Raw genomic sequence first — 13,018 nt, 5'->3', positions numbered from 1 at the left:
CTGCAAGGGCTCCAAGAAAAAACCACAGCGCCTAGCCATCTCCAAGTCCATCAAATTCAGGGCAGCGCCTGAATCCACAAATGCCACAACACAATAGGATGACAAAGAGCAAATCAGAGTAACGGACAAAAGAAATTTCGACTGTACCGTACCAATGGTGGCAGACCTAGTGAAACGCTTAGTGCGCTTAGGACAATCGGAGATAGCATGAGTGGAATCACCACAGTAAAAACACAGCCCATTCCGACGTCTGTGTTCTTGCCGTTCAGCTCTGGTCAAAGTCCTATCACATTGCATAGGCTCAGGTCTATGCTCAGATAATACCGCCAAATGGTGCACAACTTTACGCTCACGCAAGCGTCGATCGATCTGAATGGCCAAAGACAGACTCATTCAGACCAGCAGGCATGGGAAATCCCACCATGACATCCTTAAGGGCTTCAGAGAGACCCTTTCTGAAAATTGCTGCCAGCGCACATTCATTCCACTGAGTGAGTACAGACCACTTCCTAAACTTCTGACAATATATCTCTACCTCATCCTGACCCTGACACAGAGCCAGCAAGATTTTCTCTGCCTGATCCACTGAATTTGGTTCATCATAAAGCAATCCAAGCGCCAGAAAAAACGCATCAACATCACGCAATGCCGGATCTCCTGGCGCAAGGGAAAATGCCCAGTCTTGAGGGTCGCCACGTAACAAAGAAATAATGATTTTCACTTGTTGAACAGGGTCACCTGAGGAGCGAGGTTTCAAAGCAAGAAACAATTTACAATTGTTTTTGAAATTCAGAAACTTAGATCTATCCCCAAAAAACAAATTAGGAATTGGAATCCTAGGCTCTGACATCGGATTCTGAACCACAAAATCTTGAATGTTTTGTACCCTTGCAGTGAGATTATCCATACAAGAGGACAGACCTTGAATGTCCATATCTACACCTGTATCATGAACCACCCAGAGGTAAAGGGGAAAAGAGAGACAAAACACACTGCAAAGAAAAAAAATGGTCTCAGAACTTCTCTTATCCCTCTATTGAGATGCATTAATACTTTGGGCCACCTGTACTGTTATGACCTGGTGGTGAGGACAATAATGGACCTGGTGGTTAAGAGCACACGGAATGACCTGATAGTTACTAATAATACAGGACAAGCTCTGAGACGTGGGAACTCTGCTGACCGCAATCCCTAAACCTATCACACACACTAGAAATAGCCGTGGAGCGCTCCTGACGCTCCCTAGGCGCCTCGTCACAGCCTAAGGAACTAGCTAGCCCTAAAGATAGAAAAATAAAGCCTACCTTGCCTCAGAGAAATTCCCCAAAGGAACAGGCAGCCCCCCACATATAATGACTGTGAGTTAAGATGAAAATTACAAACACAGAGATTAAATAGATTTAGCAAAGTGAGGCCCGACTTACTGAACAGACAGAGGATAGGAAAGGTAACTTTGCGGTCAGCACAAAAAACTACAAAAAGACCACGCAGAGGGCTCAAAAAGACCATCCGCACCGACTCACGGTGCGGAGGCGCTCCCTCTGCGTCCCAGAGCTTCCAGCAAGCAAGACAAAAATCAAAATAGCAAGCTGGACAGAAAAAATAGCAAACAGAGAAAAACAAGCAGGAACTTAGCTTCTGCTGGGAAGACAGGTCACAAGAACGATCCAGGAGCGAACTAGACCAATACTGGAACATTGACAGGTGGCATGGAGCAATGATCTAGGTGGAGTTAAATAGAGCAGCCAGCTAACGAATTAACCTCGTCACCTGTGGAAGGAACCTCAGAAGCCGCAGCTCCACTCACAACCACCAGAGGAAGCCCATGGACAGAACCAGCCGAAGTACCATTCATGACCACAGGAGGGAGCTTAACAACAGAATTCACAACACATTACTCCAAAAGAAGCATACAAAAGTCAGATTAATGCTTGCAAATGCAGAGAGGAACAAATACCTTAAATTTTGGAGATGTCCTGTGGTCTGATGAAACTAAAATTGAACTTTTTGGGCATAATGATCATCGTTACATTTGAAGGAAAAAGGAAGAAGCTTGGAAGCCTAAGAACACCATCCTAACTGTGAAACACGAGGGTGGCAGCATCATGTGGTAGGGTTGTTTTGCTGCAGGAGGGACTAGTGCACTTCACAAAATAGATGGCATCATGAGAAAAGAAGATTATGTGGCAATACTGAAGCAATATCTCAAGACATCAGCCAAGAAGTTAAAGCTTGGGTGGAAATGGTTCTTCCAAATGGACAATGACCCAAAGTATACTGCCAAAATGGTATGTGAGGCAGTGACAGATGTTACACGTGAGGGTCACTATGTGTTCCCCCTGGATGCGCACGGAGGTGTATTGAGGCCATGGGAGTGAATGCATTGCAGTGCAGTCACTGGCATAGCTGTGATTGCAATACAGAATAAAAGTGACAAGCTATTTGTCCAGGGCAGAGTTAAAAAAATCTGCTGGGCTTTTATTTTTTAAACGGACTATAGGCTGGTAGTGGGGCAGTCAATTTCCTTCCTGGCTGGGTTTTCAATGTGGCCCATGGTCACAGATTCCAGTTAAAAACCCTGCAGTAAAGGGTTTGGGTGCATCAGGGTCACTGTCAGTGTCAGTCTGGTGTTTGCAGGGGTGCAGAGCGGAAGGTTCTGCAGAGCTTGACCTGTGTGATGCAACAAAGGCAAGCAGAGCCAAACAGCCAAGAGAGCTGAGAGGCCTGGTACCCACAGTGTACACGGCAACCTGTCACGGAGGTGGACTGGCATGTTTATTGGCTGCAGTTTGGAGGATATGGTTCTCGGCTGCGATCTGGAGGATATTGTGTACTGTGTATTGTTGTGAGTTGAACATTAAAGAGACGTTTTGTTTTGAACTTTGCTGGGTCACTGCCTCATCACTGCATAGAGTGCTACCGCTGCACTACAGGTAACAAAGTCAATGTTTTGGAGTGGCAATCACAAAGCCCTGATCTCAATTCAATTTAAAATTTATGGGCAAAGCTGAAAGGGCAGGTGCGAGCAAGGCAACCTACAAAACCTGGATCAGTTACACCAGTTTTGTCAGGAGGATTGGGCCCAAATTCCAATCAACTATTGTGTGAAGCTTGTGGATGAATATCCCAAATGTTTGACCAAAGTCATTCAGTTTAAGGGCAATGGTAACAACGGTGTATAAGACGACAGGGTGTATAAGGCGACCCCCAACTTTTCCATATAAAATATGGAGTTTGGGATATACTCGCCGTATAAGACGGGGGTCATCTTATAAGCCCAGTCATCTTATATGGGGTGTGCGGTCCAGATGGTTCCCAGGGTCTGGAGGAGAGAAGACTCTCCTTCAGGCCCTGGGATCCATATTCATGTAAAAAAAGAAAAAACATTTAAAAAATGGGATATACGGTACTTACCCTCCGGCGGCCCCCTACTTTCAGCGTTGCAAGCGGCAGCCTCCTAAGGATGCATTGAGCGAAGGACCTTAGATGACGTCGTGGTCACTCAATGCAGCATTAGGAACGGAGGCCGCCGCTTGCACCGCTGAGAGCCGGGGACCGTCGGGGGGTAAGTATATCCCATATTTTTTATTTTTATTCTTTTATTTTACATGAATATGGATCCCAGGGCCAGAAGGAGAGTCTCCTCTCCTCCAGACCCTGGGAACCATCCAGGACCGCTCCCTGCACACTCCGTACCCGGCGTATAAGACGACTTCCGACTTTTAAGATGATTTTCAGGGGCTAAAAAGTCGTCTCATACGCCGGAAAATACGGTACAATAATCTTAGACAATACAAGTCACGACTAGTACAATTATAAAGATGACCCTGCCCGCGAGGGCTCACAATCTACTCATGGTTTTCACAGATACAACATTTACCTATTATGATCTGTGAGACCTTTTATGGTCATTTTTGCGGATTGAATATGCACCCCCCAAAAAAATTGAGACATGTCAGATTTTGATCTGATTAACAGATCTAAATTACACATACAAGTCTGTGTAGTCTAAAATATGGACAGCGCAATGTCATCTAAGTGATGTTAGTTTATTGGTTAGGTGAAGCTTTGACTTTTTTATTTTCAGAATACAAGAAAAATTTATGCCACACTGATGATAAAAAAAAACAGACACACGTATAAAAAATGAATGGAAATTGAATTTAAAAAAAAACTAATCAAAATAAATATATTTTCCCTAAGGTTGTATACATTCATCCATGTTTTTTAAAAGACAGCGGACAGATGGCATCTGCATGCTCTCTGTTATATCATTTATTGACATGTGTGAGTTTGGACTTAGGTATGTCTTAGCTTTTTTTTTCCCAAAAAAAGGAGGGGGAACAAATGTTATTTTTGAAACATGTTCTTACCGCAAGAAAAACCCAAGATAGAACACGTATCCAAAACTCACACATGAGAATTGGTTACATTGTAGGTAGGGCCAAAATTCTATAGATATCCTAAACCACTATGAGTCTTAGAAAAAACTTGTGTGGGAGCAAATTAATTTGCTCATCGCTGCTTGATCTTATTGTTTTCCACAAGTAAATTAAAAGATGTGAAGGACAAATCAGACAGACACACTTACGTAAGAGACAGTTTGAGGGAGATCTGCTGACGAGGTTGTTGCACTGCACTGTACCATTAGTGGACTGAACGGAAATTATGTAATAGCCATGTTCTCCGTATAGTTGTGTCCAGCTGTCAGGTTTAAAAAGAAAAAAGTTAATCAGTAATGTAATTAACGTCAACATAGTGATTTCCCCAGTTTCATTGGTGTGTTGTAGGCTGTAATGAGACAAAGACATGCATGTCCATAATAAGCTACAAATCCTCTGAGCAATCAATGATTGTGAAGCTGCCAGGTCACCCACTTAGGATCAAACTAACGTGATGCTGCAACTTACTGGTATACAAGGAATGAGAAAAGGAATGCACCTCAATGAAAGGAAGTCTACTGGTGAAACAGACACACTGTCTGTACTGTGCCTATTGTAGTGCCTGTATGACTTAAGGATCATCTCTTGTAGATTTGGTCTTTTCAGATTTTCGTGTCATGGACATTCACAGTTTATCAGTGTATTAATCAAAGTGTCCCTAAAGGGGCGCTCGTGCATAAGGAATTTTAACCTGAGACACAAAAATACACAAAGAAAATGGGAGACTTTTATTGGCATCCTGGATAGGACCTGTGCACAGTATATACCGTATGGGAATAAACATACTAGAAATAGGAGGAAACCATTATGGCTAAATAGAGCTGTAAGGGGAGCAATAAGTGACAAAAAGAAAGCATTTAGAGAATTAAAGGAAGTAGGTAGTGATGAGGCATTAAATAAATACAAAAAATTAAATAAATTCTGTGAAAAGCAAATCAAGGCAGCAAAGATTGAGACAGAGAGACTCATTGCCAGATAAAGTAAAAATAATCCCAAAATATTCTTTAACTACATAAATAGTAAGAAACTATAAAATGATAGTGTTGGCCCCCTTAAAAATAGTCTGGGTGAAATGGTGGATGAGGATGAGGAAAAAGCCAATATGCTAAATGACTTTTTTTCATCAGTATTTACACAAGAAAATCCCATGGCAGACAAAATGACTAGTGATAAAAATTCCCAATTAAATGTCACCGACTTAACCCAGCAGGAAGTACGTCAGCGTCTAGAAATCACTAAAATTGACAAATCTCCGGGCCCGGATGGGATACACCCTCGAGTACTGCAGGAATTAAGTACAGTCATTGATAGACCATTATTTTTAATCTTTAAAGACTCCATAATAACAGGGTCTGTACCACAGGACTGGCGTATAGCAAATGTGGTGCCAATATTCAAAAAGGGGGCAAAAACTGAACTCGGTAATCATAGGCCAGTAAGCTTAACCTCTACTGTGGGTAAAATCCTGGAGGGAATTCTAAGGGATGCTATACTGGAGTATCTGAAGAGGAATAACCTCATGACCCAGTATCAGCACGGGTTTACTAGGGACCATTCATGTCAGACTAATTTGATCAGTTTCTATGAAGAGGTAAGTTTCGGATTGGACCATAGAAACCCAGTGGATGTAGTGTATATGGACTTTTCAAAAGCTTTTGATACGGTGCCACACAAAAGGTTGATACATAAAATGAGAATAATGGGGATAGGGGAAAATATGTGCAAGTGGGTTGAGAGCTGGCTCAGGGATAGGAAACAAAGGGTGGTTATTAATGGAGCACACTCGGACTGGGTAGCGGTTAGCAGTGGGGTACCACAGAGGTCAGTATTGGGCCCTCTTCTTTTTAACATATTTATTAATGACCTTGTAGGGGGCATTCAGAGTAGAATTTCAATATTTGCAGATGACACTAAACTCTGCAGGGTAATCAATACAGAGGAGGACAATTTTATATTACAGGATGATTTATGTAAACTAGAAGGTTGGGCTGATAAATGGCAAATGAGCTTTAATGGGGATAAATGTAAGGTCATGCACTTGGGTAGAAGTAATAAGATGTATAACTATGTGCTTAATTCTAAAACTCTGGGCAAAACCGTCAATGAAAAAGACCTGGGTGTATGGGTGGATGGCAAACTCATATTCAGTGGCCAGTGTCAGGCAGCTGCTACAAAAGGCAAATAAAATAATGGGATGCATTAAAAGAGGCATAGATGCTCATGAGGAGAACATAATTTTACCTCTATACAAGTCACTAGTTCGACCACACTTAGAATACTGTGCACAGTTCTGGTCTCCGGTGTATAAGAAAGACGTAGCTGAACTAGAGTGGGTGCAGAGAAGAGCGACCAAGGTTATTAGAGGACTGGGGGGTTTGCAATACCAAGATAGGTTATTACACTTGGGGCTATTTAGTTTGGAAAAACGAAGACTAAGAGGTGATCTTATTTTAACGTATAAATATATGAGGGGACAGTACAAAGACCTTTCTGATGATCTTTTTAATCATAGACCTGAAACAGGGACCAGGGGGCATCCTCTGCGTTTGGAGGAAAAAAGGTTTAAGCATAATAACAGACGCGGATTCTTTACTGTAAGAGCAGTGAGACTATGGAACTCTCTGCCGTATGATGTTATTATTATTTATTATTATTATTATTATTATTATACATTTTTATAGCGCCATTTATTCCATGGCGCTTTACATGTGAATACGGGGCAAATATAGACAATTACATTAAACATGAGCAGATAACAAGGCACATGAGTACATAAGGAGGGAGGACCCTGCCCGCGAGGGCTCACAGTCTGCAGGGGGTGGGTGAGGATACACTAGGAGAGGGAAGAGCTGGCTGTGCGGCTGTTCAGTAGGTTGAGGATCACTGCAGGCTGTAGGCTTGTCGGAAGAGATGAGTCTTCAGGTTCTTTTTGAAGGTTTCTATGGTAGGCGCAAGTCTGATGTGTTGGGGTAGAGAGTTCCAGAGTATGGGGGAAGCACGGGAGAAGTCTTGGATGCGGTTATGGGAAGAAGAGATGAGAGGGGAGTAGAGAAGGAGGTCTTGGGAGGATCGGAGGTCGCGTGTAGGTAGGTACCGGGAGACCATGTCACAGATGTATGGAGGAGACAGGTTGTGGATGGCTTTGTATGTCAGTGTGAGGGTTTTGAACTGGAGTCTCTGGGCGATAGGAAGCCAGTGAAGGGCTTGACACAGGGGAGAGGCTGGGGAATAGCGGGAGGACAGGTGGATTAGTCGGGCAGCAGAGTATAGGATGGATTGGAGTGGTGCCAGAGTGCTAGAGGGGAGTCCAGAGAATAGGAGGTTGCAGTAGTCGAGGCGGGAGATGATAAGGGCATGCACTAGCGTTTTTGCAGTGTTGCGGTCAAGGAAAGCACGGATCCGGGAAATATTTTTGAGTTTGAGACGACAGGAGGAGGCAAGGGCTTGGATATGTGGCTTGAAAGAGAGGGCAGAGTCAAGGATCACCCCGAGGCACCGGGCGTGTGGGACTGGGGATAGTGAGCAGCCATTGACATTGATGGATAGATGTGGTGGAGGGGTAGAATGAGATGGGGGAAAGATGATGAATTCTGTTTTGTCCATGTTCAGTTGTAGAAAGCGAGCAGAAAAGAAGGCTTAAATGGCAGACAGACAGTGCGGGATTTTGGTAAGCAAGGAGGAGAGGTCAGGTCCGGAGAGGTAGATCTGCGTGTCGTCGGCGTAGAGATGGTACTGCATACCGTGGGATTCTATGAGCTGTCCCAGGCCAAAAGTGTAGATGGAGAAGAGTAGGGGTCCTAGAACAGAGCCTTGAGGAACACCGACTGACAAGGGGCGAAGTGAGGAGGTGGTGTGGGGGAGGGAGACACTGAATGTTCGGTCTGTCAGATATGACGAGATCCAGGAAAGGGCCAAGTCTGTGATGCCAAGGGATGAGAGGATTTGTAGCAAAAGGGAGTGGTCAACAGTGTCAAAGGCAGAAGACAAGTCCAGGAGAAGGAGGACAGAGTAGTGTCGCTTGCTCCAATGTTGCAATGAGTGACTCATTACTTAAATTTAAGAGGTGACTGGATACCTTTCTGGAAAAGTATAATGTTACAGGGTATATACACTAGATTCCTTGATAGAGCGTTGATCCAGGGAACTAGTCTGATTGCCGTATGTGGAGTCGGGAAGGAATTTCTTTCCCCAATGCGGAGCTTACTCTTTGCCACATGGTTTTTTTTTTGCCTTCCTCTGGATCAACATGTTAGGGCATGTTAGGTTAGGCTATGGGTTGAACTAGATGGACTTATAGTCTTCCTTCAACCTTAATAACTATGTAACTATGTATCTATAAGATTGGTGAGGTCACCATTGGGATCTGAATCAATTAAAAGAATGGCAGTCTTAATCCTTCTTTCCTCCACACTGTGAGGCATGGTCGTGAAGGAGCAATGTGGCTCGGCTCCATTCACGTCTGTTGGACTGACGATGGCACTGTACACTATCTACATAATTCCAATGTATACCAAATGAAGTGCAAGTGGCTATGCAAGACTATCCCCCTCCCATTGAAACTTAACTGCAATGAAGAAAAATTTGGGATTGTGACCCAATCCCTGGGATGTTTTAGGGTCCCAGACAATGGCGCTCCAGCAATCAGGTATTTTTCACCTATCCTCAGCTGCCACTATTAGAGAGGATGTCTCGTTAAGACAATACTTTTTGGATTTGAAGCTGGCCCAGAGATCATGTCACTGCGATACAGGCCACATGTTCAAGAAAGTAATACATGGCTGCATCAGAGCTTTTTCAAGTTGGCTAATAAAGGCAATTATGAGTGGGGTGCCTTACGATTTTTGATGATCAAAATCATTTAGTCATTAAATACATTCCTATAAATGTTCTCACAATAATTAATAAAATAACATCAAAATTCAGAAACATTCGTATTAATCAGGTCAGAAATTGGAAAGACATTCTGGAAAGTATTCTCATATAAGCTTGACAAAGGTTTAAATATAGCACTGAATGGAACATATTGTGAGAGCCATACATGCAGCCTTCAAGATCCTATAGGGTCCCCATATCAGGCACATTGGGCCACTGATCTAGACCTTAAAGCCAGAGATAAAGAGCATCAGAGAACTGATAGACACAATAAAATCAATTAGACTTGATTCCCAATAAAGAAAATAGTAGACAAAGAAATTCACATCAAAGTGAGCTAAATACAATGCTTACAAGGTAATGAAGCTAAACTGGGGAACAGTTCCTCTTTATACATCAGGGGCAGGAGCAGGGCGAACTCTGCTTCAACCTCTATTCAAGGCACAAAGAGGCTGGGCCTGGGAATATGTCTCATATAGAATGGACAGGGCTCATTGAATGATTACCATGGGGTGCCCATTGTATTCCATTCCTATTCCTGGTCAGTGACCTCAGTTCTCACCCATCTCAGCACAATGGTCCCATTGAGGTGAAGATCAATTTCCTAATACAGTGCTCTGTCTAGATGTGTGGCGCCTGGATCAGCTACGAGTGTGCTGGCCGACCACCTGCGTATTTTTCTTTTAAGAAAATAGCCATGACATCGGTTTTCCAGCTTAAGTCACTAGAGCATTGAGTGTCTTACAACGCATCACAATGGGAGTCTTAACTGTATCTGAAGAGGCAGGCATTCACTTTAAGATCCTTCTACCATGCCTTGCTGACATGACCTTGCCATTTCATCCATTACTGTGTGGTCAAGTTAGACAAATAAATGCCAAGACACCAAACTTTTAACACTAGACTGTATTACTAATTTCTTTATTAGATGGACAATAAAATTGTGCTTTCTAGGATTTGCAAACATATCGAGCAATTTGTCCATTGCAATGAATGTACCAATGGGGTTAATTCATATGCAGCAGATTTGTTGCAGAAATGTCTGCGACTGTGGGTATTCATCGTGCAGAAATCTATGCACGTGCTGCAGAACCACATCAACGTATCTGCCAAGTGTGAATATGCCTATATGTGCCCAGCGCCTGAGCACTTCTCAGGGTTTTCTATCATTTGCTAAAGTAAAAGCATTCAACCAATACAGAAAGCATGGAGTATAACCAGCATCGGCAATTAGCTTGATATCTGCATTGGGAAAAAAAAGGAAAATTAGGATAGCCACAAACATTTGTTTCTCTTATAGAGCCTAATATTTTCATGGGATGAATCTATATTTACGTGGCCTGGCAGAAGCAGCCTTAAAAGGTCCCTTTGAAAAAAAATTAGCTTTGACAAAGTTTTTAAAATTTGCCTAGTGATCAACAGCTACAATCTATCCTTCTATAAAAATACAGTTACTTGCAACTATAATTTCCCACCCAGCAGATGTTTTGACACCCCAGCCATCCAGTCACCTGACCTGTAAGACCACAGACTAGTGAATGGTGATGATCAAGGGAACCATCAGTGACTGCACAATATCACTTCTGGTGAGATGATGTTCAGTTTGTCAGTTTCGTAACCTTGCATCCAGTCAGTAACAGGGCCAGGACGAGGGTAGGCATGGTAGACACCTGTCTAGGGCACTACCTCCTGCCTACCCGAACAGTGCGCGGCACAGAGGTGCGTGATGTCATTCACTGACAGCGCTCACCCGCCTCTCTTCCCTGTGCCCTGGCTCTCAATTGCATTTGCACTGATCAGATGGGGGGATAAGTTGAGGGGCTGGGCAGAGGGTGATAAAATGAGGGGCTGTGCAGACATGGGTGAATAAACGGAGGATCTGTGCAGATGGGGAGAATAAAGTGACGGACTGTGTAGATGGGCGGAATAAGCTGAGGGGCTGTGCAGAGGGTAAAATAAAATGAGGGGCTGTGCAGATGGGGCTGAATAAACAGAGGGGCTGTGCAGATGGGGGAATATACTGACAGGCTGTGCAGAATGGGGGAATAAAATAAGGGACTGCACAGATGGAGGAATAATCTGAAGGGCTGTGCAGAGGGGGGATAAAATTAGTGGCTATGCAGATGGGGAAATAAAAAGAGGGGCTGTGCAGATGGGGATAAATTGAAGGACTGTGCAGAGGGGGGAATAAAATGAGGGGCTGCGCAGGGGGCATGAAATGAGAGACAGTGCTGGGGAGACATGAAATGAGGGGCTGTGAGGAGGCCATAAAATGAGAGGATGTTCATTTAGGTCATGAAATGAGGGGCTGTGAAGGGGAGACCACAAAGTATATGAGAGCTGTTGTGATCATATTAGTCTCTGAGCCATTCCTTTGCTTTCACCTTTAGTGAGTTTGAAAATCACTTTGAAGGGGTATCAAAGTTTCAGGATATAAGTGGTATTTGTCCAATTTTCCAATATATTTGTATCAGCTCCTGCTTTGCTTGCAGTCATCTAACAGTAACTTCACTGTTTACTTCCAGTGGACATTTGTTCTGGTAATTAGATGGACGCACAGGTGCACAATTTCCTTTATAATAACATGTCTCAAATTGGTTAGGAATGATGCTCATTTAAAAATTTAGAGGCACTGGACTTATGGTAGAGAACGCTTTGTCATAAAGTCTAAATAGTCTCTTGTAGTACTAGTTACAGCAGCTACAGAGCGCCACCATATGGCTGTTCGGAATAAATTTAAGGCTCACTACGTTGCTGGGCATCCCCTGCATAATTTTCTATATCTGACACAAATACATTGTATTGTTTACCCAAAGAGGAAAGAGAGGGTAATCAGGCTGGAGATAGCCCTTTATAATAATACAATCAATAGTCTCTGGAATTGGCTGCAGATTTGAAGAATTAAAGCAGAAAGTTTTGCAATGAACACTACTAATATGTTTCCCACACGGGTCACTCATGCATCTCTTTTTAATCCCCTTCCGTAATATAAACAATGTTTATGAACTAAATCCTAACAATACAAGTATAATATTCACAAAAAATCTATAGCTAGGATGAACAAATACCAGCACTGCAGAAGGCCGATCTGTGACGGGTCCAGAACCTAAAGAACATTTCACAGTGGCAGAACCTTATAGTTAGGTGTTAGCTACATTAATATTGCTTTACTGCTCAGCTTTTCTACAAATAATGTAACTACTCAGAGTTTCTAAAGTGCACAAATGTGAGATTCTTTAATAGAGGAGATGCTTTTCTAAATAATTTGTTAATATTGTCTATATAATGTGGAAGTAGTGACACATGGCCAATATTTTATCTTCAGATTATGCATCAGTTCAGTCCTCAAGTGATATGTTGGACTTAATGGCGAGGAAGCATGGCGGGCTGAAGTAAATGTATTTATGTGGTATTATCTAGCCTATTGTTTATTTCAATAACTGTTTTTTCAGCTAAAAACATTATGTTTGCAGTTTACATCCAAGGAGACCATTTGGACTAGTCCTGCTGAACATATGTCCTGATGTATAGAATTGTCTGCAATGCACAGATAAACAGACAGTTGGTGCAGAAATATTCTGATATACTGGATATTGGGCCGACAAGACAAAGCCAGAAGGACATTCCCAAAGGGATTATCAATTGGGAGATATATATATATATAATTATTAGTGATCAGCAAGTATAGAGGGTGGGAGCCCAAT

The 13,018-nt window shown here is 42.8% G+C and overlaps 1 protein-coding gene across 2 annotated transcripts in view; it reads right to left on the bottom strand.

Annotated features, from left to right (window-relative positions):
- The window catches only part of LOC138665532 (heparan-alpha-glucosaminide N-acetyltransferase-like), a 1,558,440-nt gene that overhangs the window by 1,506,756 nt on the left and 38,666 nt on the right, over positions 1-13,018 (bottom strand). For both annotated transcript variants that reach the window (XM_069753108.1, XM_069753109.1), the window contains exon 4: positions 4,592-4,704. In XM_069753108.1, the coding sequence (XP_069609209.1) occupies positions 4,592-4,704 (113 nt within the window). The remainder of the gene's footprint in view (positions 1-4,591; positions 4,705-13,018) is intronic.

This window comes from Ranitomeya imitator, chromosome 2 (assembly GCF_032444005.1).
Source record: "Ranitomeya imitator isolate aRanImi1 chromosome 2, aRanImi1.pri, whole genome shotgun sequence".
In the NCBI taxonomy this organism is placed as follows: Eukaryota; Metazoa; Chordata; class Amphibia; order Anura; family Dendrobatidae; genus Ranitomeya; species Ranitomeya imitator.
The sequence above is the reverse complement of the archived record's forward strand: the minus strand, read 5'-3'. Positions and strand labels throughout refer to the sequence as shown.